The sequence below is a fragment of the Camelus ferus genome, chromosome 6, assembly GCF_009834535.1.
Source record: "Camelus ferus isolate YT-003-E chromosome 6, BCGSAC_Cfer_1.0, whole genome shotgun sequence".
NCBI lineage: Eukaryota > Metazoa > Chordata > Mammalia > Artiodactyla > Camelidae > Camelus > Camelus ferus.
The window spans coordinates 66635696-66662701 of record NC_045701.1 but is presented as its reverse complement, the minus strand read 5'-3'; the positions used below and the strand labels follow the sequence as shown (position 1 = coordinate 66662701).

The 27006-nt window shown below is 47.3% G+C and overlaps 1 protein-coding gene across 10 annotated transcripts in view; it reads left to right on the top strand.

The window, feature by feature from the left end:
- SLC8A3 (solute carrier family 8 member A3) overlaps nt 1-25740 on the top strand; it is a 141311-nt gene extending 115571 nt beyond the window's left edge. For 2 of the 10 annotated variants that reach the window (XM_032482279.1, XM_032482280.1), the window contains exons 3-8: nt 6770-6876; nt 14482-14499; nt 18484-18608; nt 19183-19282; nt 20939-21214; nt 23628-25740. In XM_032482279.1, the coding sequence (XP_032338170.1) occupies nt 6770-6876; nt 14482-14499; nt 18484-18608; nt 19183-19282; nt 20939-21214; nt 23628-24004 (1003 nt within the window). In that variant the 3' untranslated portion in view covers nt 24005-25740. The other 8 variants (XM_032482286.1, XM_032482283.1, XM_032482289.1 and 5 more) reach the window with 8 other exon arrangements.
- Nucleotides 25741-27006: the final 1266 nt, after the last annotated feature.

Genomic DNA, 27006 nt, shown 5'->3' with positions numbered 1-27006 from the left:
GTCTATTGCTGTCATAAACTTAGAGACTTAAAATCATACCCATCTATTAGCTCACAGTTCTATAGCTCAGAAGTCCAGGCATGGTGCGGCTGGGTTCTCTGCTCCAGGTCTCACAAGGCCGAAATCAAAGTGTGGGCAGCTGGACTCTTATCTAGAAACTCTGGGGAAATATCTGCTTCCAGGCTTATTCAGGTTGTTGGCAGAATCCAATCTCTTGTGGCTTTAGGTCTGAGGGCCCCATTCCTTGCTGTCTGTCATCCAGGGACCACTCTGTACCTTGAGGCTGCCTGTATCCCTGCTCATGTGATGCCCTCTGCCTTTAAACCAGAAGCAGCGTGTTGAGTCCTTCTCATGCTTCAGAGAGAGTCGTGCCTGAATCCTTCTGGCTTCCTCTCTGTTTTTAAGGACCCCTGTGATTAGAGCAGGCCCACCTGGAAGATCTCCCTATTTTAAGGTCAACTGCGACAGATAACATATTGTACAACATGAAGGGAGTGACATTTCGTCATATTCACAGGCTCCGGGGATTAGGGCAGAGGATCTTTGACAGGATATTTTAGAAATGTAACCTACCGCAGCCTCCTCGCCCACCCACATTCCTTTTAAAAGCCAAATATTTGAGCCTTTGTGTTTGAACAAGCTCATTCCTGCCTTACTTTGTCAGATACTTACCCATTTTGAGCAAATACCAACACGTAGTAAGATAATTGATCAATCAATCAGAACCACCTTTTCTCTTCATCACCTCTCTCAAACACATTGGTAGAATCTGACACTGTCTGTCTGCTGGGAATAGCTCCTACCAGTTCACAAGCGCTGATTGTTAAGTGTTTAAGATTTTTGCAAGCTGGCTGTTAAAACTATTAGTACCTTAAAATTGACTATAGCGGGGGTATTTACACCATAGACAGCATCACCTCAAATCAAGATTCCTTTCTTTTTTTCCAGTAAGCAGGCTTACCAGTGTGCCACTGGGGGTCAGCCTTTCTTTCCAGGTCATGTCCTTGACCTCCTGTAGCCATCGGAATCCTTTCCACAGCCTTTTTCATGTGCGGACATCACCTTACTTTTTAATTTCACCAGGAACGCGGCAATCACGCCCTTTAAAATCAGTTCATTTCATGGTAGAGTTGAAGTCTGCCTCCCTGCCAGTGGCCTCAGTCCTTTGGACACAGCACTTGTGACAATCCCAGAACCATTCGGAGTGAGCGCCATCTCCCCCAGGAGACAGTTCTCTAGATCCACGTATCAGATCCCAGTTAGAAGCTCTGTCTTTAGAGCCGCATTGTCTGAGTTCAAATCCCAGCTCTGCCGCTCTTTAACTATGACCTTGGGCAAGTCTCTTAACTTTTCTGGGCCTCTGGTTCCTCGTCCATAAAATGGGGATAAAAATAGCACCCACCTCATGGGTTATGGTGAAGACTAACCAAATGAGATGCTATATGCACCTTGCCTGGCCCGTACCTGCTTCCTGGGTTTATTGTGAAGATTGAATTACTTAAAGTGCCAGAATGGGACAGTACCTGGCATCAAGTCAGTGCTATGAAATACTAGTAAGTAATGGGAAGCATGGTTTCTGGGCCGTTCATCATGCCAGTCACCCTGTTCTGGGTGCACTCTGATTTCCCTCTCAAACTGGAGTGTCAGAAGGGACCTAACTCCAAACTCTGGCTGAAATGCTAGACTGGTTCCAACCCCGCTTTCCCTGACTGGCACTAGTTTGGGGGTAGCTGTCTCCTTTTCTCTAAGTTTTAGCACAATCAAAGAGACTTTCCCAAGGAGTCTTGGGCGCTGGACCAGCAGCAGAGGGATACCCTGTTTACCTGTTAGAAATGCAGACTCTCAGGCCCTGCCCCAGACCTGCCTGATCAGAATCTGCATTTTAACAAGATTCTCAGGGGAAGCATATGCACGCCAAAGTTTGAGATACGCTGCTTTCAGGACCCTGTGACACACCTATTTTCAAGGGAAAATCAATGAAAGCGTCCTAAGCCTTCTCATGACACAGGGAGACTTTCTCCCAGACCTTGGTAGCGGCGGGTGGAGTGCCAGTGTTGGGCTGTCAGGGTGTGGTTGGAGGTGGGAGGGGCTTTTCTGTCCTGGTTCAGAGCATGAAACGTGGCAGGGAAGGAGATGGGGGCTGCTGGCACTGACTAGAGAGATTAAACAAACAAACAAAACCCCCCCAAAACTAAAAGAACAACCCAACAGGGATGTGAGGCTTTTGAAAGCTCCCACAGAAAGGCTAACAGCTCTGCCTTCAGCTCTGTCCTGTGCCCCAGGTCAAGGAAGCTTTGTGAGGGTTAGCTGGCCTGGAGCGGCCGTGATAAATTTAGAAATGATGAGAAGGAACCTTTCTTGATACAGTGAAGAGTCATTTAGTGGGAATCAGGAGGGAAGAGGTCACTAAGTGAGAGATTATTTAAAGATTATTTCTAGCAAGGAGGGGCCAGAGGGTTAGGAAGCCACCTACTCGCATTGAGATGCAGAGGCAGATCCCCTGATTCCCTGCCTGTGCTGCCTGAATTTAAATGGGAACCTTCTGTGGTTCTTTACTGTGGCCACAGCTTGGAAATGACACTCACAGTGTACCAACCTGCTTGTACGAAAGAAACTATTAGAGTAACATATGTGAAAATCCCAACTCTGATGCTTACTAGCTGTGTGACTCTGGGCAAGTTACTTAACCTCTCTGAGCATCTGTTTTCTCATCTTTATAAAGTTGGACGAGTAATATATGTGTTGCACAGCTAAAGTAAGGATGAAGTAAGAAAGTTCATTTCATGGCGCTGAATGTAATGTAAATGCATGTATTATGTTAGACTCCTTCCTGGCTTAAAGGTCCTGATTTGGAATTGGGTGTCCTCATACAAAGGAATATTCTGAGAGGCCAGTCAAGCAGCCAGAAATGTGTTTCCCAATCCCCTCCAGGTTGCTGGTGGGAGAGCTCCTGGGAGCATCTTTTCCAAGCAGCACAGTTGGGTCTTAGCTGGGAATGCTGCATGCTTTGGCACCTCCCTCCACAGAAGGCTCGGAAGAGAGGCAGGTGCTGGCCCGGGGCCTCTGAAAGCATTACCAGCTCCAGGAGCAGCTGCTCAAGATAATCAGACCCCAATCTGGGCAGAAGGAGGAGTTGGGAATAGGACAGACAGGTTCAGAAGCCCTAGCCTGAACCCATGAGTTAGATCCCGGCTTGTTGTTGGAGAGAGCTCCCATAGACTGGACAGATAGAGGAGGCTGAGTGACTGAAGGTGTAGTTCAATGACATTCAGGCTTCTGTTCCCTTTGTCCCACTGAGAATCATTGGGCATTCCATCAAAGTAACCTTCAATATCTTTTTTGTCCCTAACGAGTTGTATTTTTACTGTGAAAAGGCAGAGTTGATTCATTTCATGAAGCCCCAGGTTCATGATTAACTTCATCAATTTCAGATTAATTTCATGAAATTAGAAATTTTATGACTTGCTGGTATGTTAGAAATTCACCATTAGAAAGTCACTCAGGAAGACATGATTGAGGGTCTCCTCCACACCAGGCACTAGAATGACAGTGGCAAATAAGACATGTCCCCTGTCCTCAGGGAGCTTATACTCTAATATGGGCAGGTAGGGTCTAGACAAGTGAGTTAGTAACCTAACCAGCTAACCAGCTGTGATCAGTGCACTGAAGGGAATAAGCAGAGTAAGTAACGTGATGGAACACGATGGAGAGGTGAGGATGGTGGGGAGGAAAGAGATCCAAGGAGATAACATGGCCCTAGAAGGCCACCCTGAGGAAGGAATGTCTGTGTGGAGACCAAAAGGATGAGGATAAGCATGGACCCAGGCACAGGGAAGAGCAACGGTGTTGCCCTAAGTGGGAAAGGACTTGATCTGAGGAACAGAAAGACCAATCTGTCTGGGACACATGAGCAGTCATGAATGCAGCTGGATTATATATGATCCTATGGGTTGCAGTAAAAGACTTTGTATTAATTCCAATTATAGGAGACGTGGAAGGACCTGGGTTTTATTTTTAATAGGTAACCCTGGCTGTTAGCAGGGAAGGGATTGAAGGAAGAGGGCAAAGATAGGAGCAGGAAAACCTCTTAGGAGGCAGTTGCAAAGTCCAAGGGAGAGGTCATGATGTTTTGATTTAGGTCTTGATAGCAGAGGGAAGATGGTGGTGACTTAAATGTATTCGGGTCAGAGGTGGGCACTGGGAGAGGGGAAGAGGAGGGTGAAGGAAAGGAAGGAATCAGAGGTGATTCCAGGATTCCAGGATAGATGATGGTGTCATTGACTGAAATGTGGAAGAACAAGTTTGGAAAAAGAACTCAAGACCTGGCTGGTGACTCTTACTAAATTTAAATGTTCCCGTGGCCTCATTTGTGGCTGGAGCAGAACTGAGAGCTTTCTCAATTGTCAAGAGCTGTAAGGGATTTCTCTAGCCTCCAGGCGAGGTAGCACCTTAAGTGCAAAGAGATGTGATGCCTTCCCCATGAATGATCCCAGGGAGGGAGTCTTACACCCCGCCTCCTCCACGCATTACACCCCCCAACCAGAGGCTCCTCCTAGCTCACCTGAACGCCTCTTTCCACTGCTCAATGTCTGTCCTCGTTTCCCTGTCTTCAACTAAGCTGTCGTTGGCTTCGCTTGTTCTGTTTATCTGTTAACGGAAGTCAAATAAGCGCAGGGCGTGCTGTGTTTCTGACTTGTGGTCCTTCCAGCCCAGAGCTTGTCACTGACAGGGAGACGAAGCCAGATTCGGGAAGAATGAGCTGCGCTACCTGCCACCGCCTTTAACATTCCAAGCCCCTCTAAGAACCCATTCGGGAGTCTCTCATCCTGCTTTATCCAGTTTTTCTTGACCTGACTTTTATTTCCTGCCTGTACCACCGCTTGGGTCACCAGTTCTATGTGTTGATTTCCTTTAATTCTCTGACTCAGTGACTGGAGATGATACGATTCCCTTGGATATTACTCTCAAACCACCAAACTGGGGTCGTATTACTCTTGGTAAGAATGATTCCTATTTGTCAAATATTTCCTAGGGACTATGCCCCCTGTCAAGTGCTTTGCATGCATGAGCTCAGTGAAGAACACTGTGAAAAAGAATGAATCGGTATCCACTTTACAAATGAGACTTGGAGAGCTTTAGCAAGTTGCCTGAGGTCACCCAGCTAGTGAGAGGTGGGGGCCGAGTTTGAGCCCCGTCCCAGTCTCCAGTACCCGTGCTGCTGCCCCGGGGGAGGGAAGGCCAAAGTGTCGTGGCCTCTCCGAGGTGGAAGGCCCATGCTTTCTCTGGTGGCCAGCCAGGTGTTTCTGTGACTAGGGTAGGTGTGGCAAGTGATGAAGGTTTGGAGTCTGTTTTTGAAGCATTGGGGTCGGGAGTGGGGTTGGGGGCGTGGCTTAGTAACTGCAATTACTTCACTTCAGGAGCCGTGGACCCATGTCTGGTTCTACAGGATCGACAGTGTGGACAACGGAAACTCGGTAGACATCCAAAGATCTAACGGTGACTTGGGAAAGCTCAGGAGAGCAGAGAGGATGTCCCGAGTCAGGATGTAATGACATTCCTATGTTATAAAAAAGAATAAAGGGTGGAGCTGAAGGCCTGAGTCTCCTCGACCAAGGGCCCCCGCGGGCTAGCGGCCAAGTGCCGTGCACAGCTGAGCGGGCCTCCCACATGGGCCTTTTCTTTCCCAGGCGGAGGGGAGACTGAGCTCCGTGCCCGCCTCCACCCTGCCATGTCTCACACCCTCTGGGAGAGACCTAAACATCTTATCTGGGGTCTGGTCCAGAAATGTACCCCTTATCAAGCAAAAGGTGGGAGAGGTCAGGTCCACCTCTGTTTTTAAAGCTCCTTGTAATGAAAAATGAAAAAGTAAAGAAATCTAAAAAAAAAAAAAGTAAGAAAAAAAGTAAAGAAATGCAAAACAGGGTTACTGAAATTGGCTTATATTTTTCAATGCTGAACAAAACACCACCTTTTAATATAAAAAACAATACAATTGTACCAGTCACAGAGTATTACAAGAGTTTAGAGTTCCTGTGATCTAGCCGGTGTATTCCTCTGACTGCAGAAGCTCATTTGGAAATCAGGTAGTGTTTGGTGCCTGCTGTGAATTACCAGAAGTTGTGACTTGAGCCAAACGGCCCTCCTGGCTTCCCTGTGATAGTCACTACCACAGAGAACGGGAGGGGTTCCAGACAAGACTCCCACAGGCCCACTCCCCGCCTCTGTTCCCCGCCTTCTGCCCTTTCTATGAAATAAACTTTCAAGTCAATATCAGCTGATTTCAAAGGTAAAAAAAAATTTTTTTTTAAATTCTCCAGTGTCCCCAAAGTAAGAGAGGATAAGGAAACAAATGTTTTGGGAGGACTTAAATGCCTGGGCCTTTCTATAGATATTACACCCTAGCTCGCACAACTGCCCTGGGATGGTGTAAGCATTATTCAACCCATTTTTGTATCATTTGAATGATTTGTCCAAGGTCATGTAGCATGTCCAGGATTAGAACCCAGAACCTTGGGACTGTGAAGCCTGAGCTGCTTCAGTCTTTGAGTCTGATCAAGAGCCATGGAGCCACACGAAGCCCAGGAGGAGCCCAGTGGGGCTGGAATGGGGGCCCCAGGCCGCAACTGCCCTCCAAGCTCCTGTGGTGTTGGGGCAAACTTTGAGCTTTCTGGATCTTTTCATTGTTCCTTTCTCTTCCTGTTTCTTCTCCTGGCTGGCTGGCCCCACCCACTCTGCTCCTTGCTTATGATACTTATTTTTCCGTCCACAGCAAAACAATTCACATCAAGGTAATTGATGATGAGGCGTATGAGAAAAACAAGAATTACTTCATTGAGATGATGGGCCCCTGCATGGTGGATATGAGTTTTCAGAAAGGTGTAGTACCCTGTCCTCCACACTAACGTTAACATTCTTCCCTCCTCTTCTGTCTCCTTTCTCCAGCTCGTTTTTCTCCTTCTTTCCCCCTTTCTTCTGCCTCTCTGGTTCCCTGTCCCCTGTTCCCTCTCTTGTTGTCTCTTCCTCTCTTTTCACCTCTCCTTCTCCTATCTTTACTCCCAGCTCTGTCCTAACACCTGCCAGCCTGTCACATGGTATCCGTAAGAGGGATGCTTGAAAGTCAATGGTAATTTTTGTGGGATGGGGAAATGGATATGGGGAAAAAACTGAGAGAGAGAGAGAGAGGGAGAGAGAGGGAGGGAGGGAGAGCACCAGCTACAGACCTCACAGTATCATAGGTGAGGCTCTCTGTTTCTTCTGAGTGGCTTAGTGTACAGGGAAGAAGAAGATAGCACAACCCCAGGCAGAAAGACAGCCCTAGGAAACTGGCCCAGGCTCTCAGCACAGATTTCCACTGGGAAGACCTTTTCAGGGCTAAGCTGATATCCCCTGGATGTTGAGAATCAATGAATTTGAATTTGGGTTCTGTATGTGTCTCATTCCATTCCCCAAGACAGGTCTCAGGAGCCCTCTTATCTGCCCTGTCCCTGCTATCAAGGTGTGTTTCTCTCCCTGACCTTGGTTGAGCTGCAAGCACAGGTCTGAGCTCCAGGTCTAGGTCAAGGACCTTCTTGCCAAATTCTGCCTGCCCCCGGAAGAGCACTTGGGTGTGGAGGCAGTTAGAAGAGTGAGAGAGAGGATTCTGACCTGAGGGGAAGCTTCCCCAAGGAATCATGGGACCTCTCAGACTGGACGGAGCTTTTGCCAGCAACTTAAATGGCTGCAATTTAAGACTTGCCTATTGGAGGCCTGGCTACACCCCAGGCCTCCAATAGGCAAGTCAGAAAACCCTCTTCTAGATAGATGGTGCAGTGCGGTGGGAGCTGCTAGAATTCACCATTCCTTCCCTGGCTGAGCCATCAATCATGCGCCTGCAGGCGATGCCCATGGTCACAGAGCAAGCACCCCGTTCCCGCCCCACAGCAGAGCCCCTGCAGTGGGAAAACAGGTCAGGCTCACGTCCTGTAGACAGCCATAGGGTACCACATCTAGGGCCTCCAAGGATTCCCAGAAAATGCTTCTGGACAATCAGTGAACTTTGTCTTTTGTTCACAGAGCGTGGTGTGGAAAGGTGTCCAAAAAGTGCTCAAAAGGTAGCCAGAAATGCACTTGTAAAACACACACACACACACACACACACACACACACACACAAACACACACACACACAAACACACACACACACACACACACACGCAAAACACAAAGGCGCAGCAAGTCCTGGGCCTAACAAATTACCAGATCAGCCTGCCACTTTATAGATAACAAAGCTGAGCCTGTCTTTAGAAGAACTTTTTTGTTTGTTTGTTGTTGTTGTTATCGTTGTTTTTTGGCCAGAGAGAAGATTTATTACCTGTACTGATACCAACAGAGATATTTAAGAATTAGAGTAAGACTTGCATCGTTAAGACTTGTGGATTCGCATCTGTGAGACTGTAACCGCACAGCTCTGTAGTCACACGTGGTGGTCTGCTCTGCTGCTGCATCAGAGGAAATGTCAGAGGCTCTGATGAGACACTCTAGGGCTTTGTTTGTTAGGGCCTTTTGGCCCTTTAGAAAGCATTTAGGTCTCAGCACCCCCTCACCCCCCAGCTCCCCAAAAATGAATAGAAAATAACAATTAGGCCTCACTATGGGGACCTGTCAACACCACTGTGGTTCCATGAAGGACAAGAAGAAGCCACACAGGGAGATCCAGGCCCACGTGGCAACTTCTCCAATAACAGTGGGCCTTGAGTCAGTCCTCGTGCGAGTCTGTGGAAGGGAGTGATTTTCAAGGAAACTTTGCTGCCCTGAATGATTTGTTTTTAAAAGATGCAATGCTCTATTGAGATACCCAGAAATGAACAGAAACCTCCATCACCATGTCCCCCAGACCCTTGTTAATCAGCATCTTAGGAAGTCAGCTTCGGGACACAACACCCTGTGTGCTAGAAGTCCGAAGATGATTTAGAATTGATGACTCACATCATCTTCATCACACTTTTCCAAGAGTGCATCAGCTGTAAATATTAAAGGAGTCCTATATCATATTGTGTTAATACATATGTATTTTACTTCCCATCACGAAGGCCCTATGAGACAAAGAATGAGAAAGATGATAGAATTCTGCCTTCCTTCCTTTCTCTCTCTCTCTGGTCTCCCTGTCTCATAATCACGTCCCCTTTAAGACTGTCTTTATGAGGCTCACATAAGAAGTGGGTATAGACACAAGGAAGGGAAACGAGCCCCTAGATAGGTACTGTGGACCTATTTCCTGATGTGGAAGAGCCCTAGGTCATCCCTGATGGGCCAGCGGTTCACCTGCTAGGCAAAGAAATGCCAGTTACCATGTGACACCCAATGGAATGTGCTGCCCGACTCACTTCCTACTAACCATGGCAGGATCTAAAATGACTCCTCCCCACCATCAGCCCGCTCCCTCCTCCCCATTTCCCCCCTGTCCTCCTGGATCCCTTCCTTTGCCCACTTCTCCTTGCCTCCTGGCTCCCCTTCCCTCTCACCCATAAGGACAACTATGACCAAGGAGATAAGAAAAGCTAAGACCATTTTTACTATTTTTACTACAATCCACCATCGTCCGGTCAAAAGCCACCATGGTGGGACTGGGCTGCATGTGCCAAAAGTGATGGGAAATGGTTTTAAAGACTGTTCTCCAAGTGACCAACCAACCTGCCGACCCAGTCGACACACTCTCTCTCTTGTTGTCCCCACAGGAAAACCATAAGGGTTAAAATAGTAGATGAGGAGGAATACGAAAGGCAAGAGAATTTCTTCATTGTCCTTGGTGAACCGAAATGGATGGAACGTGGAATATCAGGTGTGAGATTCTTTTAAAAAAACAAACAAAATGAAACAACGGAAAGAAAGAAAAAATTTAAACAAGCTGAAAAGCAACGACAACCAAAAGCAACTATATTTTTTCTCCCCCTTTTCTTTCCTTTTCCTCCTTCCTCCGTTTGACCAATGGACTTTTTTTTTTTATTCTTTTCCCTCCTGTATTCTCGCTCTCACCCTGTTTCGGTATCATCTCTGCCGTCCTAGCCTTAACTTATTTCCAAGTCCTCCTTTCTCACCTCTGGGCACATTGCAGCCTCAAATCATCCTTACCCCATGAGTTACTTCTGCCTTGTGCTCCAGTTATCTGATTACTGATATCCTGGGCTCTCCCCGACAGCCCGCACACATACACAGTAACCTGCAAACGTGCCAACTCCTTGGTGGGTGGGGAGGAGAAGAAAAAGGAATGTAATGCGATGCATGCCTGCGCCCCTTCCCTGCCTTCTTCCTCCCCACCCCTCACTCTCTAGCCTGGATGGAATGGAGGGAAGGGTCTGGGATGGGGGCTGGGGCCCATGTTGCAATGATGCTTTGACAGTTTTCTGCTGCCTTCCCCAACCTCCGTTGAGTGCTTGGCAGGTTATTCACTTGCAGAGTGGTCCATAGGCCCCTTTGCCCTTCATGGAGGTAAGTGTTTTATCTGGCTATTTCACACTTGGGTAAACCGTAGCATGGAAAAGTGTCCCAGTTGTCAGAGGCCACAGCTTCTGAGAGCTTTCTGAGCGAGAGCTGGCTTCAGAAGTAGCCATGCAATCTGAAATGCTGAGCTACTCTTCCTCCCCTTGGCATCCCACCCCATCCCTTTCTATCTCTGTTCTAGCCCAAGTTAGGGTACTTCATTCAGGCTGCTTTAGGATAACACAATCCCTAAAGCAGAAAACTGAGTCTGCCAAAGAAGGCAGTAACTCCAGATATTAAAATCCCCTTAGCCAGAAGACCCTGGAGAAGGACTGACACTGGGCGGGCCCAGCGTGTGGTCTTACGGGTTTTCCAATAGGAGAAGGGACTCAATGGCATGGTTGGTGTTGATTCCTGAGAAGCAGTTGTTGGATGCTTCACAGAAGGCTGCCTTTGCTTGGCATCTGCAAATGAGCATATCACTCAGATTTCAAGATAACCCTCATCCCACACCAGACGTGGCCTCCTCTCCTCCTTTCCTTGGGGCACGCATCTTGGGATACCTGACAGGGTTCCATTCCTAAGGAACTGATTATGTTGCAGCCAAGGTAGATGTCAGGAAAGATTTCTTCCCTTGAAGAAAATGATTGGAAGCTACTACTTTGAAAGTGCTGGAGGAATATATGTGGGACCAGGTAAGCGTGCTATTGGGAAATACCAAGAGGAAGACATCCACACTCCTCTTCAGGAGAGCTGTGCTGCTGGGAGCCTCGTGGAGGATGGAACAGTGAGACCCACTTGTTTGTCAAAAAGGTGATTATTCTGCAATTACTTGATGTTCATGTGCCAAAGAGCAGCATAAAGCCTTTCACTCCAGGACAGATCTAAGAGATTTGGCCACTGCACTCCCAAAGGCACAGCCACAGATCTTCTTCTGCGATATATGATTGATCAGTTCTCCTTGTCTTCTGGTGACTCTCTCTGCAGACCTGACCAGTTCTGTGCCCACACTGGTTTGGTCCCAGCTGATGTTGGAGAGGCAGAAGCCCTCTCAGCCTTCCATTATCCTTCCTCTCCTTGGCCACACAATGAGATGTTGCCATGAGCCAGACTGCCAAAGAGTGCTGGGAAAAAGAGAAAATCACCAGTTCCATTTGCTTCCTGGATTGTATTCCTGCCACCCAAATATTCTCAGAAATTGACTCAACACCTGCCCTGCTTCATTCCCACCTCCTTTGTGCATTTATTCCACAGCTTCGTGATTGGTAGGATGCGGCAGACACCTAAGTTCATTGTAAACTAACGTCATCAATTTTCACAGTCTCAGTTTCTTAGGGGCAAATAAAAACAGGACAAAGGATCAGACAGAGGATCTAGAAAGAAAGCAGTCTTCTCCCGATGAAAAGAATGGATTGGAAGTCCATCAGTGACTTTATTCTGCCAGAATGCCTATGGCTACTCCCCATTTGAGGACCCCTTTCTACTGCACTGGATTATTTGTCCAAGGAGATGTCAGCAGAGCCCTAGTGGAGCCCAGTCCTGGGGGCGGGAGTCTGTGAGATGAAAGGATTTCATCAAGCTACTGAGATGGTATCCCCCCAGATCTTCCCAGGGACTAAGATACCAAGATGGCTTCCTGTTCTATTGCCTGTGGGGTTCATTTTCAGTTTCTTCAAACCTTCTCATATTTTGGCACTAGACCATAAGGTGAAAGGTCATAAAACTTGATTGTCTAGACTCAGAATCAAATGAAACCCCATCCTGATTTTCAGAACTTCCTGCTGTTCTCGGAGTGAGAAATAGCACAGTAGAAATTGCTTTTCATTATCAATGCTTCATGGGAGAGTTTAGGTATTCAGAACAGCATAGTATAGTGTGTGTATGGTCAAAAATGACAATTGCATTACCAAAAAATATATAAAGGACTGTATTTGAAATAGGAAATTCTATTCTTAGCAAACTAAAGACCTCAAGGGTGAGATTAAATGCTCTGGACAAGCTGGGGGAGCAAATGAGGAAGGATGAATAAGAAACATGGTTGCCCTGGAGGAGAGGAAACACTTGAGTGTCTAGCAGTGGACACCTGAGAGCAATGCTAAGCAGCATGGTCACGGCTGTTGGGCCTGGGCCTGGACATTGGAAGCCTCAGGTGGGAAAGGAAAGCTCTCTCCTCCAAAAATGGCGCCTGTTTATACCTCCTTTTACCAAATCCATGAGCTCACTCTGACAAGCTGCCCAGGTGCTTCCAACTAGTCAGAACTGTGCTGTTTCCTGCTTGTCCCTGGGGTGTCTGAGCGGGGATAAAGGACTCTCCCCTAACTCTGGGGATCATACAGGGGAAAGTTCAGCTCCGGCTTCTCTCATCAGCTGCAGCAGGAAAAACACCCTGGAGGTATCATGTCACTCAGAGTTGACCTACCTGGATCTCGCTGATCTGTCTATAACCATTAAGTGGAAAGTCTCAGATTCATGTAGACAAGGACCAGGAAATAGTGCAATTCCAGCTGACTGCAAGCCCTCTCTCTGTGCTAGAGATGATCCTGGTGTTGGGAGGGGTGTCTGAGCGAAAACCAGGGCAGCTCTTTTTGGACCTGGGTACAATGATGTGTTTGGGTCTCTGGTCTCCTCTGGAATGTAGGGGCCAGGATGGACTCTTCCATGCAGACCCATAGAAGGAGCACAGTGAATAAGCTCTCTGCTGTCTGTCTATCTATCTATCCATCTATCTCAGTGTAGTAAGGAGATCCATTGATCCATTACCCCTTGGAATTCCTCATGGGAGAAAGCAGAAAATGTCAGCTGCTGCTCTCCTTACTTACATACCGCAAAGATTATAGATCCACATGTGTTTTCAGTGGCTGTGAATATGGGATGACAAATTACAGGCTGAGTCACATCCCTAGAGATTTTTAGAAGAAACAGTTTGCAGACACCTTCCGCCACTGCCCTCACGTCATTCCTTCCTCAGTAATCTCCATCAGTCACCAGCTGCCCCGGGAGGAGGGAGCAGGATGCTCCCAGATTCTTACTTGACACGAGTCAGGGAGCGAGGTCCTGTGCTAAGACACCATCAAGGTGAAAATGTGGCATGTTTCAAGAATTTTTTAAACTTTTGGATCTTGAAACCTAAGGAAGAGAGGTTAACATAAGGAAAAATTTAGGGGCTAGGGATGACCTGTGTTGGGTACATCTTTAACTCAGCTTCTCAGGTCATAGAGAGACCTTGCATTTGTCGTCTCCCATCTACCAGTAGCTTTCGGTATGACAGTCCCTCTGTTCCAGAATATCTGGAGTCTGACTTAGCCTGTCCTTCCTGGGACAAAAAGACCACTATCCAGAGATGCGGCACCACAGAATCTATGATCTATGATCCAGTTGCCAAAATAGATGGTAAATAGCAAATCTTTATTGAACATCTGCTAATTGCAGTGACTTTGCAGTGACTATGCAGCTGTAGGCACAGGTGGTGCAAAATGGGAGGGATCTGTGGCCTCCAACCTCCAGGATATCTATATAAAATGATAAACTTTTCAAGGAAAACATTCTGCAGGATTTACCTTTTCAGTAGGTCATTCTTTTAGGGGTACTCAAAGCCCTGGCAGGGTTACAACCTATGCAGTTTCCAACATAACTGGATTCTCACTCCTTTACAGAATGGATGTGATAACCTGACCCCTTAGAAGACCACAAATGACCAACTCTGTCTCTGCCCCGCCCACTTGATTCCCCACCCTCATTCCTCTATCTCCAGCCCTCAGAGTTGGAGGGAAGGTGTGGGGAAGACGTGCAGCCACAGGACCTCGGTGCTCAGCTGTCTCTCCAGTGGCTCACACCTCTGGCTGCCGCTGCTGCCGCTGCACGTGCTCCAAACGCTGCCTTTTGCATGTGGCTGCAGGGCTTTTATCTACTAAGCTCACTGCTCTTCTTATGCTACTGCATCCACAAAGCCTGGGGGCACTTTCCAGACGGGACCTTAATGCTCTTTCCTTTTCTTTCTTCCCCTTGTCTGGTATCCATTTGCAAACAGCGCTCCTGTTGTCTCCAGGTAAGAGGTGTCTTGCCAGCCTCCCCTATTCTGCTTTTTGCCAGTGCCATTTGGTTTGGTTTAAGAACACTGTGTCCTTTCACTTAATAGGAACTGTGGGCTCAAGTTAATCTGACGAGTTCTCCTAAGAACTAGATTTATTTCCCCACTGAAGTAATTGTGAGTAATTGTAGACAATTCCTTGAGCACCACTTCTGTCAGTGGATGTGCGTAAAGGCAAAGCAGTCTTTCCTGGGGCCAGGAAGAGAATTGAAACTTACCAAAAAGATGGTGGGTCATAGACTTCTCCTGAATCTTAATTCATCTGCCATCTCGTGTTGTGGGGCGAGAGAGGATGAGAATCAGAGCTGAATATCCTAAAGGGATCATGATGGGATGAAAAAGAAAATACTTTGATCTTGAGGGGGTCCAGGGGAAAATAATCAGGAGCTGCTGTAAGAACATGAAAAGCAATTTTTAAAGAATCTGGGATTTTATTAATCCTGGAGGTCTTCCATCTCATCCAGCTGGGGCCTAAATTGCTAGAACTTTGGTTCATTTGTCATTGACCCTTGAATTCACATGTGCCATGAACAACAAGAAGAATTAGGATATTATGGAGGAGGGAGGCAATTATCTGGCTGGAAATAGAAATCTGGGAGAATTTATTTTAGAGATATTCTCACAAAAAATCTAGATCCTGTTGTGGGAGGTACATCTACTTTGAGAGTATGCTTACATCAGTGGAATCAAATCATAAACAATATCCAACTTTGTGAGCAGTTGGGAAAGTATTTCTAGCATATCAATAATGCCATAAATCTTGACGCGGGCAGAGTGAATTATACAAGATGTCTCAGTATATGTTAAAATAACATTTTACATTTCATCAGTTCTTTGAACATATGAAAATTTTAAGGTCATCTGAGAGGCAAAATGTCTTACAGAATTTATTGGTATTCAGTCACCATAGGCTATTCGCTGGGTTTGAGAAGGGGCTGTGTACATAGTAAGGACATTTACCTCCTTGGAGCCTTAAACCAAAAAAAAAAAAAAAAAAAAGTGTATAACCCTTACACTTTTCCTTTCTGGAAAAAAATTACTCCAGCTTCCTTGGCCTCTTGCTTCCTATTATATCAGATAGATAAAGACTACTTCCAACCCCATATATTCCACTGTTCTCCCGGGATTTTAATATCAGAGCATTAAGTGTTCCTTCTCCATGTCACTCATCTTCTTCCCGAGGAAGGTTTTTGGGCTTCTTTGTTCCAGCTCTTGCCTCTGCCTCACACCAGCCGCACACATATGCACACAGCAAAAATTGTGATTTAATTTAAGCTTCAGTATGCTTTTAGCACATTGGCACAAACACCAGTAGAAGCTAAAATAGGAAAAAGTGTCATTTCCTGGATCTCTCGATCTGTAAACCTTCCATTTAGGCCTTGGTTAGACTTTAAATTCACTGGAAATCTCGAATCCTTGTTTGGATTTTCCCTGGTGGACAGGCAAACATGAGTCACAGTGCCTGGTGATGAGAAATGGAGAGTAAATATGTTCAGTCTGAGCTACACCACCAAGCTCAGGGACCTGGGAGTTAAAGCACTGGCTGCCTCGCCCCAGTTCTTTCTGAGGATGTCTGTAGAGCATGTGTGACAATCTATTCCTGTATGGTCTGGCAAGCACTTTTTTCTTCCAATATTTGTTTCATTCTTCCATCCTAGTAATAGTGTCATTCTCTTTCCACCTGCCATCTCCCTCCTTTTCCTAGTCAGCCTGAATATCAAGATCACCTGTCATTTATTCTCTTCACTTGAAATTCTGAGGAGTTACATAAATAAGTGAGCAGGATAATTATGGTCTTTTAGGTTTGAGACTTATCACTCTCTCAAGAAGTTAACTTAATTTAAATGTAAAGGGATGATAATTAACAAAAGTCAAAAAAGGCAGGAATAACTACCAAACCAAGATACAAAATCAGAGTTGATTTAAAGGCATGTGAATCAATCAGTTAACAGATATATAGAGAGTACCTCCGTGGGGCTGTGGGAGATCCAAAGACAGAGGATTGGTTACATGTCAAAGGTATTTTTGCAGACAGCTAGATGGAAAAACTGACTGTCACCACAGGAGTGGACAGGTCAGCAGGCAGATCAATATCCTGCCAGATGGATATAGTGCTAGATTGATAGCAAGACAAGGGGTTAGACAGATACATCTATAAGTCACTGGAGGGCTTGTTATATTGGTATAAAGATCTTGTGGAACATGCAAAGTATGACATGGGGGAATTGGTGGGGGAAGTGGAATAACATTGTCACGGCTAGGATAGGCATTATGATATGGTGCCAAAAACCACATGTAGAGGGAAAGAGCACCCATGCTTTTAAGGGGTCTAGGTATATGTCTTTTTCCAAAGGCTTTTATTCAGAGTGGCTTGCAGTCTGGCTACAAAGATCGCTGACTTTGTAGCCAGAACCCTTAAAGTACCCAGACTTAAATTACCTTCAGAATTAACTAATAAGAGACTCATAATCAATGGATTAAATGAAGTCAGGCTGCTAGAGGATGTCTGCTTAGAAATGTACAGAAGGACATTGATCCTTGAGAAATAATTGTTTCTGGAAGTGGTCAGCAACACTAACAGGAGGACAGCACCACGGACAGCTCCCAAACATTTTGGGATTGCCTTCTGCGTTTGGTGCCAGAAGCACTGGGTAAAACAGCCAGCTCAGGAATCCTCTGCACACTCTCTTTCCAGTCTCCATTCAGGACAACTAAGAAAACCCTTATATAAAATGTGCTTTCTGCTTGGCTTATAGTCTTTTCAATGAATTCTTTTCCTTACAACCTCGAGCTCAAGTCACACCCCTCCCCATCCTTCACCAATTCCCAAGATAGAGAGAAAAGAAGACTTTCTTGGCCTCTGACCCATTTTGACCTTGAGATTATTCAAGGACTAGAGAATTCCCCTAGGAGGTTCACCGTGCGGAATGAAAGGAATCAAAGAGCCAGATAAAAGAATTAATTGCATGTAAGAATGTGGACTTGGATGGGAAGATGTTTAAACAAGCTCTGAAAGAAGCAGGTTGCCAAGAGCAATTTTGTAATCAAAGGGGAATAAAAAAATTCACTTTAATCCGGAAAACACTCTATTTCACTTTAATCCAGAAAACATGTCTTCATGGTGAAGTGATCTTAAAATGGACTCACCAGCTGAAGTGGAAAAAAATTGTGTAACTGTTCAGCATGAGAAGGGACCACTGGTAAATGAATCAAGATGCTGAGGGGCCACAGGGAATGCCTCAAAAGGAAGTAAAGGAAGAGCTATCTTTTGTTTTGTATTTGAACAAGGTTTTGTGTTCCAGAAGAAACGTGCCTGGTTCTTTAGAAAGCCTGGGGATCTTTCATTTGAAAATTATGAAGTTTTTGGGGAACCTTCCAAGTTTCTGATTGTGAGGACAATATTCACTAGTATGAAATGTAGATATTCCTGGAAACATCCTTTATTTCTCCTTTATAGAAAGAATAGTCCCAAGAGTGTTGGAAATGGATGTTAATATGAACCAGTAGACAGTCCCTTTGGATTAAAATGTCCTTCTGACCCCAAGAACTCTTACATGAAGTGGTTGACCAAACAGTCATGCCCAACAGTTCAAAACTGTTAAAGGTCAACAGATTTGTTTTTTGTTCCCAGCTCTCCAATAGCTCACTGGATGACCTGGGATTTCACTGGTGCTGTTTCTCAGAGGTCTCTGGGTCAGTTTGCCTAACCAGGTATAAAATAGCAAGAGGAGTGTTTAGCCCAGGCCCGCAAGGAACCCTCTCATGATCTGATGATCATAAAATGTCTAGCACTTTATAGAAAGAGGCACTAAAAAATACACAGAATTCCTGTCCTCAAGAGCTGTTTGCGGTGTGGTCACTGCCCACGCCTTCTACTCTGAGCTTTAGACTTCCGGGGAATGGTGAATGTGCTAAAGCCAGTCTGATTTTGTTTTGTTGCAGAGGTGACAGACAGGAAGCTGACTATGGAGGAAGAGGAAGCCAAGAGGATAGCAGAAATGGGAAAGCCAATATTGGGTGAACACCCCAAACTAGAGGTCATCATTGAAGAGTCCTATGAGTTCAAGGTCAGGCCATAAATGAGATATAATTGAATAACAGAGTAATGAGGTGGGAGGTAGAAGGCCTGGAGTTCTGTTCCAATTTCACCGCTGAACATATGAGGTTGAAACTGAGCAAATCACTTACCCACCCCAGTCTCAGTTTTCCTGTTTGTGACACGGGACGTGTGCTGGCCATTTGTATCCCAGAAATATTGTGAGGAACTATAACATAGCATATGGAATAAATGAGCTATAGAGCCCCCAAATGTATCATCATTTACAATTGTTTAATTGTATTTTTAAAGCAAAGATACTAAAAATCACTCCCCCCCGGCTAGGTTTATTGACATCATGACTGTTATTCTCGACCGTACTAATCTAAGTATCCAGGGTCAGTAGTCACAGCAAAAGAAAAAGAAAACAGAAGGACTATCCCAGAAGATGCCACCCAAGGCCATTCCATGCGTAACTTTCAGAACCCACGTGGAGCTCCCCCACCCCGGAATGAAGGGTGTCTTTCCTTCACCTGAAGCACCAGTCTCTTCAGTGGTTCTGAGCATTCTCACCTCATGGTTCCAAGTTTTTATCTCCCTGACAGAGTACAGTGGATAAGCTGATCAGGAAGACAAACCTGGCCTTGGTTGTGGGGACTTATTCCTGGAGGGACCAGTTCATGGAGGCCATCACTGTCAGTGCAGGTAAGAGGGTCTCAAGATGGGCACAGACCTTCCTGGGAGGAGCAGGCGGCTCCAGAGAAGGAAGAACACAGCCACATCAGCAGCCCGCCAGTCTCCAGGAGGGCTCTGTGGCCAGTCTTCCCAGCTTTTACCCTAGATGTCTGCCTTCTCACTGGGTCACTTCAGAAAGGAAGCATAGGGTAACTCAAAGGGCGTGGCTTTCTCTGGCTTTAAACCCTGGTTCTACTCTGTGAACTGGGTAAGCTATCCTCTCGGCACCTGAATTTCCTTACCCTAAAAGGGGACTATTGCTACCTTGCTCAGCAAAGAAAGTAGACAGCTAAGAATCTGGTACTGAACAGGAACTTAATAAATCCTAATTTCCATCATTTTGTTCTCTTGTTAATTGGGTCCTCCTTATCTGCAAAGTAGGGGGCTATTTTGATTTAGAGGTGTGGGAATCCAGGGTTTGTAAAATCTTTGCATTGATTCTGACAAACCTCCACCCTGAGTGATTCCAGAACTCTCCTTGGCATCTAGTGACAGGTTTCCTCAGGGGGTGCCCACAGCACAGCTAGTGTTCCAAAGGCTTGCTCATGGGTTGGAATGGAGCTAGGAGGGGTCTCGTCACCACCACGGATATTACCTCTCAGCACCACCAAGGCCTCCTTGTGCTGCCCAGAACTTCTGGCCTTGTCTCTTTTCATGAAGCTTTGTTGTCATAGCAACCCACAGGGTCACATCCCTGAGGTCCTAGCGCCAGAGTGGAAGTACAGCCAGGAAGAAAGGGCCACTGCCGCTGCATTTGCTGCCCCACTTTTCACATCACCTGCTTCAGATACTCCCAGTTCCCCCTCTGATGACCTTACTTTGCCCCTAAAGAGACAAGATGTGGAATGTAGGCCACATCATCTCACCCTGTCGTTTGAAAAAGGTTCAGAAACCAGAGTTGATTTAGCCCAGGTTACAGATTCTCTTCATGGCAAAGCTGCAGTTGGAACCCAAATGTCCTGACTCCTGTTCCCACTGGTTATGTCAAAACATGACAGAGGTTGCTCTGGACAGGATGCCAGCGTGCTCCAGCACATCCTCTCCTCCCAGACTGCTGACTTTGCAACTCGGCCCACATTTCCTGGCAAGGACAAGCGGGGCCCATCCCTGGTCTGTCCCATGGGATATTTGGGGATGGCGCTGGCTCCCTGGCAGGCCCACATGATCGGGAGTGACAGCTGTCCCGCTGGGGAGGGATAATGACCAGAACCACGAGGTTCCTGCAGCAGTCATGTCAGGAAAATTGGAGAAGAGCCCCGCTGGTGTCCAGGGAAGAGTGGGCACGCAGCTGGTTTTGCTTTTCTTCACCTTGGTGACCCAACGCCTGCTGCATCCTCCCTCTCTCCTCCACTGCCCTGTCGCTCTCGTGTTCTCACATCCTCTCTATCTCTTTCTCTTCTCTTTTTTATTCCCCTGTCCTCTCTCTCTCCCTCATGGTGCCCTGCATGCAAATTGACCAATGGGACAACCCAACTTGTTTTCCATTTCCCACCTGTCTTCTGCCCAGGAGAAAACAGAAGTCTCCATGCAGCTGATGGTGCTTGCTATGTGGGTTGGACTTGACTTTCTCCTGAATGAGGATCTGACCCCGTGGCCCTTTCCCTGGCCTGTTTATCTTGCCTTCAGCAGGGGACGAGGATGAGGATGAGTCAGGCGAGGAGAGGCTGCCCTCCTGCTTTGACTACGTCATGCACTTCCTAACGGTCTTCTGGAAGGTGCTGTTTGCCTGCGTGCCCCCCACAGAGTACTGCCATGGCTGGGCCTGCTTCGTGGTTTCCATTCTCATCATCGGCATGCTCACAGCCATCATCGGGGACCTGGCCTCCCACTTCGGCTGCACCATTGGCCTCAAGGACTCGGTCACAGCTGTTGTCTTTGTGGCATTTGGCACCTCTGTGCCAGGTGAGAGAGAGGGATGCTCGGGTTTGGAAAGAGGTTGTTACCTGATTCAAGTGACCCCTACCCTTGGCCTCATGATCTTCCTTAGACCATCTCAGATCTGAGCTTAACAGAGCCTCTGCCCTTAAGGTGCACAAAAGTCCATCAAAAGAGTCAATGGTATTATTAAGAATGAGAGCTAACACTCCCTGAGTGCTTGATGTGTCAGGCAGTACGTGGGCCAAGCAGTTCACATGTCTTACCCCTGTAATGCTCACCAAAACCTTACTCAGTAGGGACCGTCATTATCCCCACTTGACAGATGAGGAAACTGAGGCCCATGGAGGTTGTTACCTGTTCAAGTAGGTGGCCCCATTTCTTAACCTCCACATTAGATGAATAGGCCACAAACAATGTAACTCAGTGTAGATACAGTTCTCCTTCCATTTCCCTCCAGCAGCCTTGGAGAGGTTCAAGGTTAGCCTGCTTGAAGACGCGCAGTAGAAATGCCCACAAGCCTCCCCTACTTAGAAGGACACCTGTGAGTACAAAGTGTCTCCCAGCAGAACAAATGAAGAAGGTTCTCGAGCTCTTATCATTTCCTACGGTGAATTACACATTCTTTATTTTCATATAAACACCTGGAGATGAACAAGAGCAGGAACGCCTTTATTCATTCATTAAGACAAATATTTACTGAGCCTGGTACAGCCTGGTGGTCGTTGCTGGGACTTTAATGGGAAGCAGGACAGACATGCTCCCCTCTCTATAATCTGGTGGAGTTTATAATCTAGTAAAGGAGACTATATTCAACTACTGTAATTCAAATCACCTCGATAAGGTCCATGAAGAAGAAATCCAGGTGCTGTGCAAGTTTAAAGTGGGGGACCTCGGCTCGGCCGGGCCAGGGGCGGCTTCCATGAGGGGCTATGTGTCAGCTGGGCTGGGAAGGCAGCAGCAGTCATCAGGTGGAGAGGGGCTGCATTAGCTCAGGGTTCTTATTTAGTTCAGCTGGGGTCTCCAGGGTGTCTGAAACCCCAGCTCCTGCCAGGGAACTGGCCTCCTAGTTGCCATAGGAAGAAAGAGACAGCATCTTCCTATGGGAGGGCGAGACTGAATCTCATCAGACAGGACTCTGCTGGCTAGAAACCCTTCTTGTGCCAAGAAAACATATCCTTCTGGAGAGTAACTGAATCTACATCACACTCTTGGAAAATTTCTTCCCCAAACCCCAGCACAGACGGGTAGGATTATTTGTACATTAATGATGCAAAAGGTTTGGCTATCATGGGAGTGCCTTGGATGGTAGGAAATTAGATGGACAATTCAGGGACGGCTTTGTGAAGGAGATGCCCTGTGATTTCTGTTCTCCAGGTCTCCAGGGACTGGGACTATCAGAGGGGAAGGAGCAGATATGGGTAAAAGGAACAGATGTGGGAAAAAGTTGCAAAGAATCAGAGGTTGAAAAACAAAAAGGTGAGGTCACAGGCAAGAAAAGGCAAGAGGTTTTCTCTGGAAGAAAATTGGCAATGAAGAAGCAAGCCAGGACAAGCCGGGCAATGGGGAGCTTGGGGCACTTCCAGGTCCTTACAGTGGCCCAGAGAACAGCTGGCCGTATTAGGGGCTTGAAGAAGGTTGTTCTGTGTTCCACTCAGCTGACTTCATGGCTTTGGCTGAAGCTCTTTGGATGTAGGGTGATGCTGTGGAAGGGGCTCTTCCATGAGGGTTTTAGAGTCAAATCTCTTGCTAATTTACCTTGAGTAACTTCCGTGACCCTTATTTTTCCTAACTTGTCAAATAAAAGGATGTCCCTGACAGTCCTTCTAGTGCCTACAATCCATGCCAACATCTCAAGTCAAACAGCCTGCAAGGCCCTGTGCTCTGGGACTAACTGCAAAGGCAGAGCCCCGTCTTTGTTGAGTCCACAGCTCACCCTGCATGTCCCCAGCAGGATTCTCTGCCATGTCTTCTGTCCCCATAAACCCAGCACTTAGTAGCACAGTGCTGAGCCCATGGGTGCCATCACCGTGTGTGTTATGTGAGCAAATGTCCCATGTGATGGGCAATCAGGCACTTACTCCAAGCAGCCTCCCAGGATGTCAAGTTTCCCTGGGGAGATGTTATTGGATAGCAAACTCCCCTTCGTGAAAAAGTAGTCCGAAAGGAACAATAAACCCACTCAGTAAGTATCAGGACTGGAAGGACCCTTGGGAATCTTTCAGACTCAGGCAGATGAGGAAGGGGAGGCTCAGAGAAGTGAGGTGACCTATCCAAGGCCACAAAGCCTATTCATGGCAGCGCTAGGGTAGACCCCAAGACCCCGCCTCTCATTCCCGGGCTCAGCCCGCTGGTCCCAGCTGCTGCTTGGACCTACTCACAGGTAGGCCCTCCACATCTCAGCCTCCCGCCAGCTCCCACTTGTCTCTGCCTCTTCCAGATACGTTTGCCAGCAAAGCAGCCGCCATCCAGGACGTGTACGCAGACGCCTCCATTGGCAACGTCACGGGCAGCAACGCGGTCAACGTCTTTCTGGGCATTGGCCTGGCCTGGTCCGTGGCCGCCATCTACTGGGCCCTTCAGGGACAGGAGTTCCACGTGTCAGCCGGCACGCTGGCCTTCTCCGTCACCCTCTTCACCATCTTCGCGTTCGTCTGCATCAGCGTGCTCTTGTACCGCCGGCGGCCCCACCTGGGCGGGGAGCTGGGCGGCCCTCGTGGCTGCAAGCTGGCCACGACCTGGCTCTTCGTGAGCCTGTGGCTTCTCTACATACTCTTTGCCACGCTGGAGGCTTACTGCTACATCAGGGGGTTCTGAGCCACAGAACCAGGCCTCCCACTGGGCAGGCCCAGGACTCCTAAGAGAAGGGCGCTTCCCTACCCAGAGAAGGGCGCTTCCCTACCCAGTGACCTCTCCCGGATACTCAGCCCTGGAGAGGTAGCATCAGGACCCGAGCCCCAGGAACTTCACCCGACTAGGCCCTGGCAGTGAACTGAAAGGGCAGAGTCAATCAATCCAACAGAAGGGAGGAAACACCCACTTTACAAAGTACTTAACTCAATACAAACCAACAACAGCAACAAATCCACCTCCACCCCATCTTCCCACCATGTCCCTGACCCATAGCAAAGGGCAGACCCTTTTGCCATCTTTTATTTCACCTTCTTCTGAATATTCCTTTGCTTCTACTTTCCTCAGGGGCAGGGTGTCTCCTGTCTGTCAAGTTCAATACATCACCGCTCTCTCACTCAGCCGGTGAGGCGTGAAAATGAGTCTGATCCACGTGGCTGGTTTGGGGTTCTCTTTTCATTGTAATCATGATTGTGGTTGCTTCGTTTCCCCATCAGGTTTTGCTTATTGATTGTTTGTTCGTCTTGTCTTTCCTTTTGGAGGTTAGTGACAGAGGTGCTGTGATGGAGCTCAAGGGTAGAGGCAGGAACTTCCAGACACACACACTCCCACTCACACTGGGTAACAGCTGTCTCTTGCTCTATCCAGGTCCTGTCCGCCATCCCCTTTTTCCTCTGCACTCTTGAGTGGGCTGATGGTGTCTGGGTGGCAGTAAGTTTGCACACCCGTGCAGGGCACTAAAGGACAGGGGCTGTGGCAGGAGCAGGAACAGCTTTCTGTCAAACTTCGGTCGAAATCCGGTTTAAAACGAGAAGTCGTTCTCTCCCCTGCCCGGGCCTTTCAGATTCTTTCTGTCTCGTCGTGTCAATGTCTATGTGTTTATCCTTCTGCGGGAAGACCCTCCAAGTGGGAGAGAGGGGACAAAAATAGGAATGGGATGTGATGACCCAGGGCAGCTCGGGAAGCAGGAGGGATCTCTGCCTTCTAGAGCATCTTTGGCTTCGTATCGGAGGCAGGAGAGACGTCCACCTAGTGAGATCTCTAAAGGGGGAGATATTTCACGTCCGCACTTTTGAGAAATGTCAGTTTCACCACCCCTCACTTTCTAACGTGCCAGACTGAGAACTCTGAGTGTATTTCTTGATTTAATGCAAAAACTTAGAGGTATATAAGGAAATGAGGGGCTCCTGTCACCTCTCCTGAACGCTCGGGTCGTATGTGAAAGCATTTTCACAAGACAGGAACTGGAACTCCTCATCTCTCCCACATCCTTGCTTGTTTTTAAACTTCTGGAAGCACTTTTTCCAGCCTGTGGGCTATTTCTTGCCCCAGTAGGAGGAATCTTAGTTGCCATAATCCCACGGAGGCTGGGTTTATTGAAAGAGAGGTTGCTGTGCCCTCCAGACCTTTTCCCAACAAATTTTGAAAGGACCTGGCTTTAAAACACACACACACAAATGACCACCCATATGAAATCACCACAAAACTGCCCACAGATCTTTAGGCTTTCTGCATTGACATAAATACATTTTTTAAAGGAAAAGAAGAAATTAAAATACACCTGTTTAATTTTAAACACATTTTTTAAGAAAAAAAATTAAAAAAGAAACAGTGCTCATGTCACAAGCTATGTTGACAGTTGCTGGTGGAAATGTTGGGTTGGTTTAAAAAAATAATAAAAGCTATACTTATCTCTCTCTAAATACAGCTTGCCTCTCCCCGTGTTTCTTCAGGAAAAAGTCCAAGGGGCCACCTTGGGTTTCTTCTGGAGCTGAGGTGGTTGATGTGAAGGTGTCATCTCCTATTTGTAACTCCTCTTTGTATCTGTCGTCCCCTCAGACGCCAGTGTGCCAAACCCAGGATTTTTGAAGCGAAAAATGCTTTGGGAAATGCCACCTGTCAAAATCTGGACTTTGAGACGCTGGAGGACGTAAGGTGGTGCCGTGGTGATTAAAGGGGAGACAGCTTTAGGTATTAGAAAGGCCTTGTGGGGCAGGAGTCCAGTGAGGCAAACAGGGCCCTGCATTTATTAGCAATAGACACATTCATTCATTCACTCCTCACTCATTCAACAAATGTATTCTGAACAGCTTCGAGGCATGGAGCATTCTGCTGGTACAGTGAAGACTAAGACAGAGTGCCTGACCTCAGGAAGCTCACAGGAGGGGATGACTTCTTTCACCAAAGCTCTTTTGGTTAAAAGAAACAGATACCTATATTAAGCTGACTGAAGAAATGTGGGGCGGCAGTGCGATCCTTCAAAGGAGCGCAAGGCAGGAAGCACAGCGGGCCACAGGGGCCCGAAGGCAATCAGGAACGGAGGCCACTCTCCTCCTCCTCCGACCGCAGTGTCCCCCATCCTTGTTCTTCCCCCCATCAGGCGAAGCCACTTCCCCCCACTCCCAGTCCCAACGTGGTTTTCTTGTCTTGCTCGTGATCCAGCAGAGCCACCCACCCTGACACTGCAGCATGCCCTCGCAGCTCTGGTCCCCTAACTGGAACGTCTCTTTTTTAATCTGACGGCAGATTCTCAATGGAGAAAATGTGGCCAATTCCCCATCCCCAAAGGGTCATTCCCAGAAGGCAGAGTCCTCTGTGAAAGGCTGTGTCGGGCTGGTGGGGGTGCCCTGTGGACTGGTTACTTTGTGTAAGGTGTCCATTCCTGGTCCAGACAGCTCAGGTAAGGAGAGAGGGGCTGGCCACCACATTGTATGTACTATTGCCCTTTCCAGAAGCTAAGAGATGGGAAGAAGCCTATGATCATATGAACCATCAAGGTGCAAATAACAATTACAGCCCCATGGTCAGTGGTGGAAGAGGTGTAGACAGAGCGCCGTGGGAACCCGGTGGAACAGAACACTAAGTCAGGCTGGAAGAAGTGGGAAAGGCTTCACCGAGAATGCCACATTTAGGTAGGATCTTGAAGGACGAATATATGGTGATTTACCTCGGTGAGGGGGCTTGGTGGT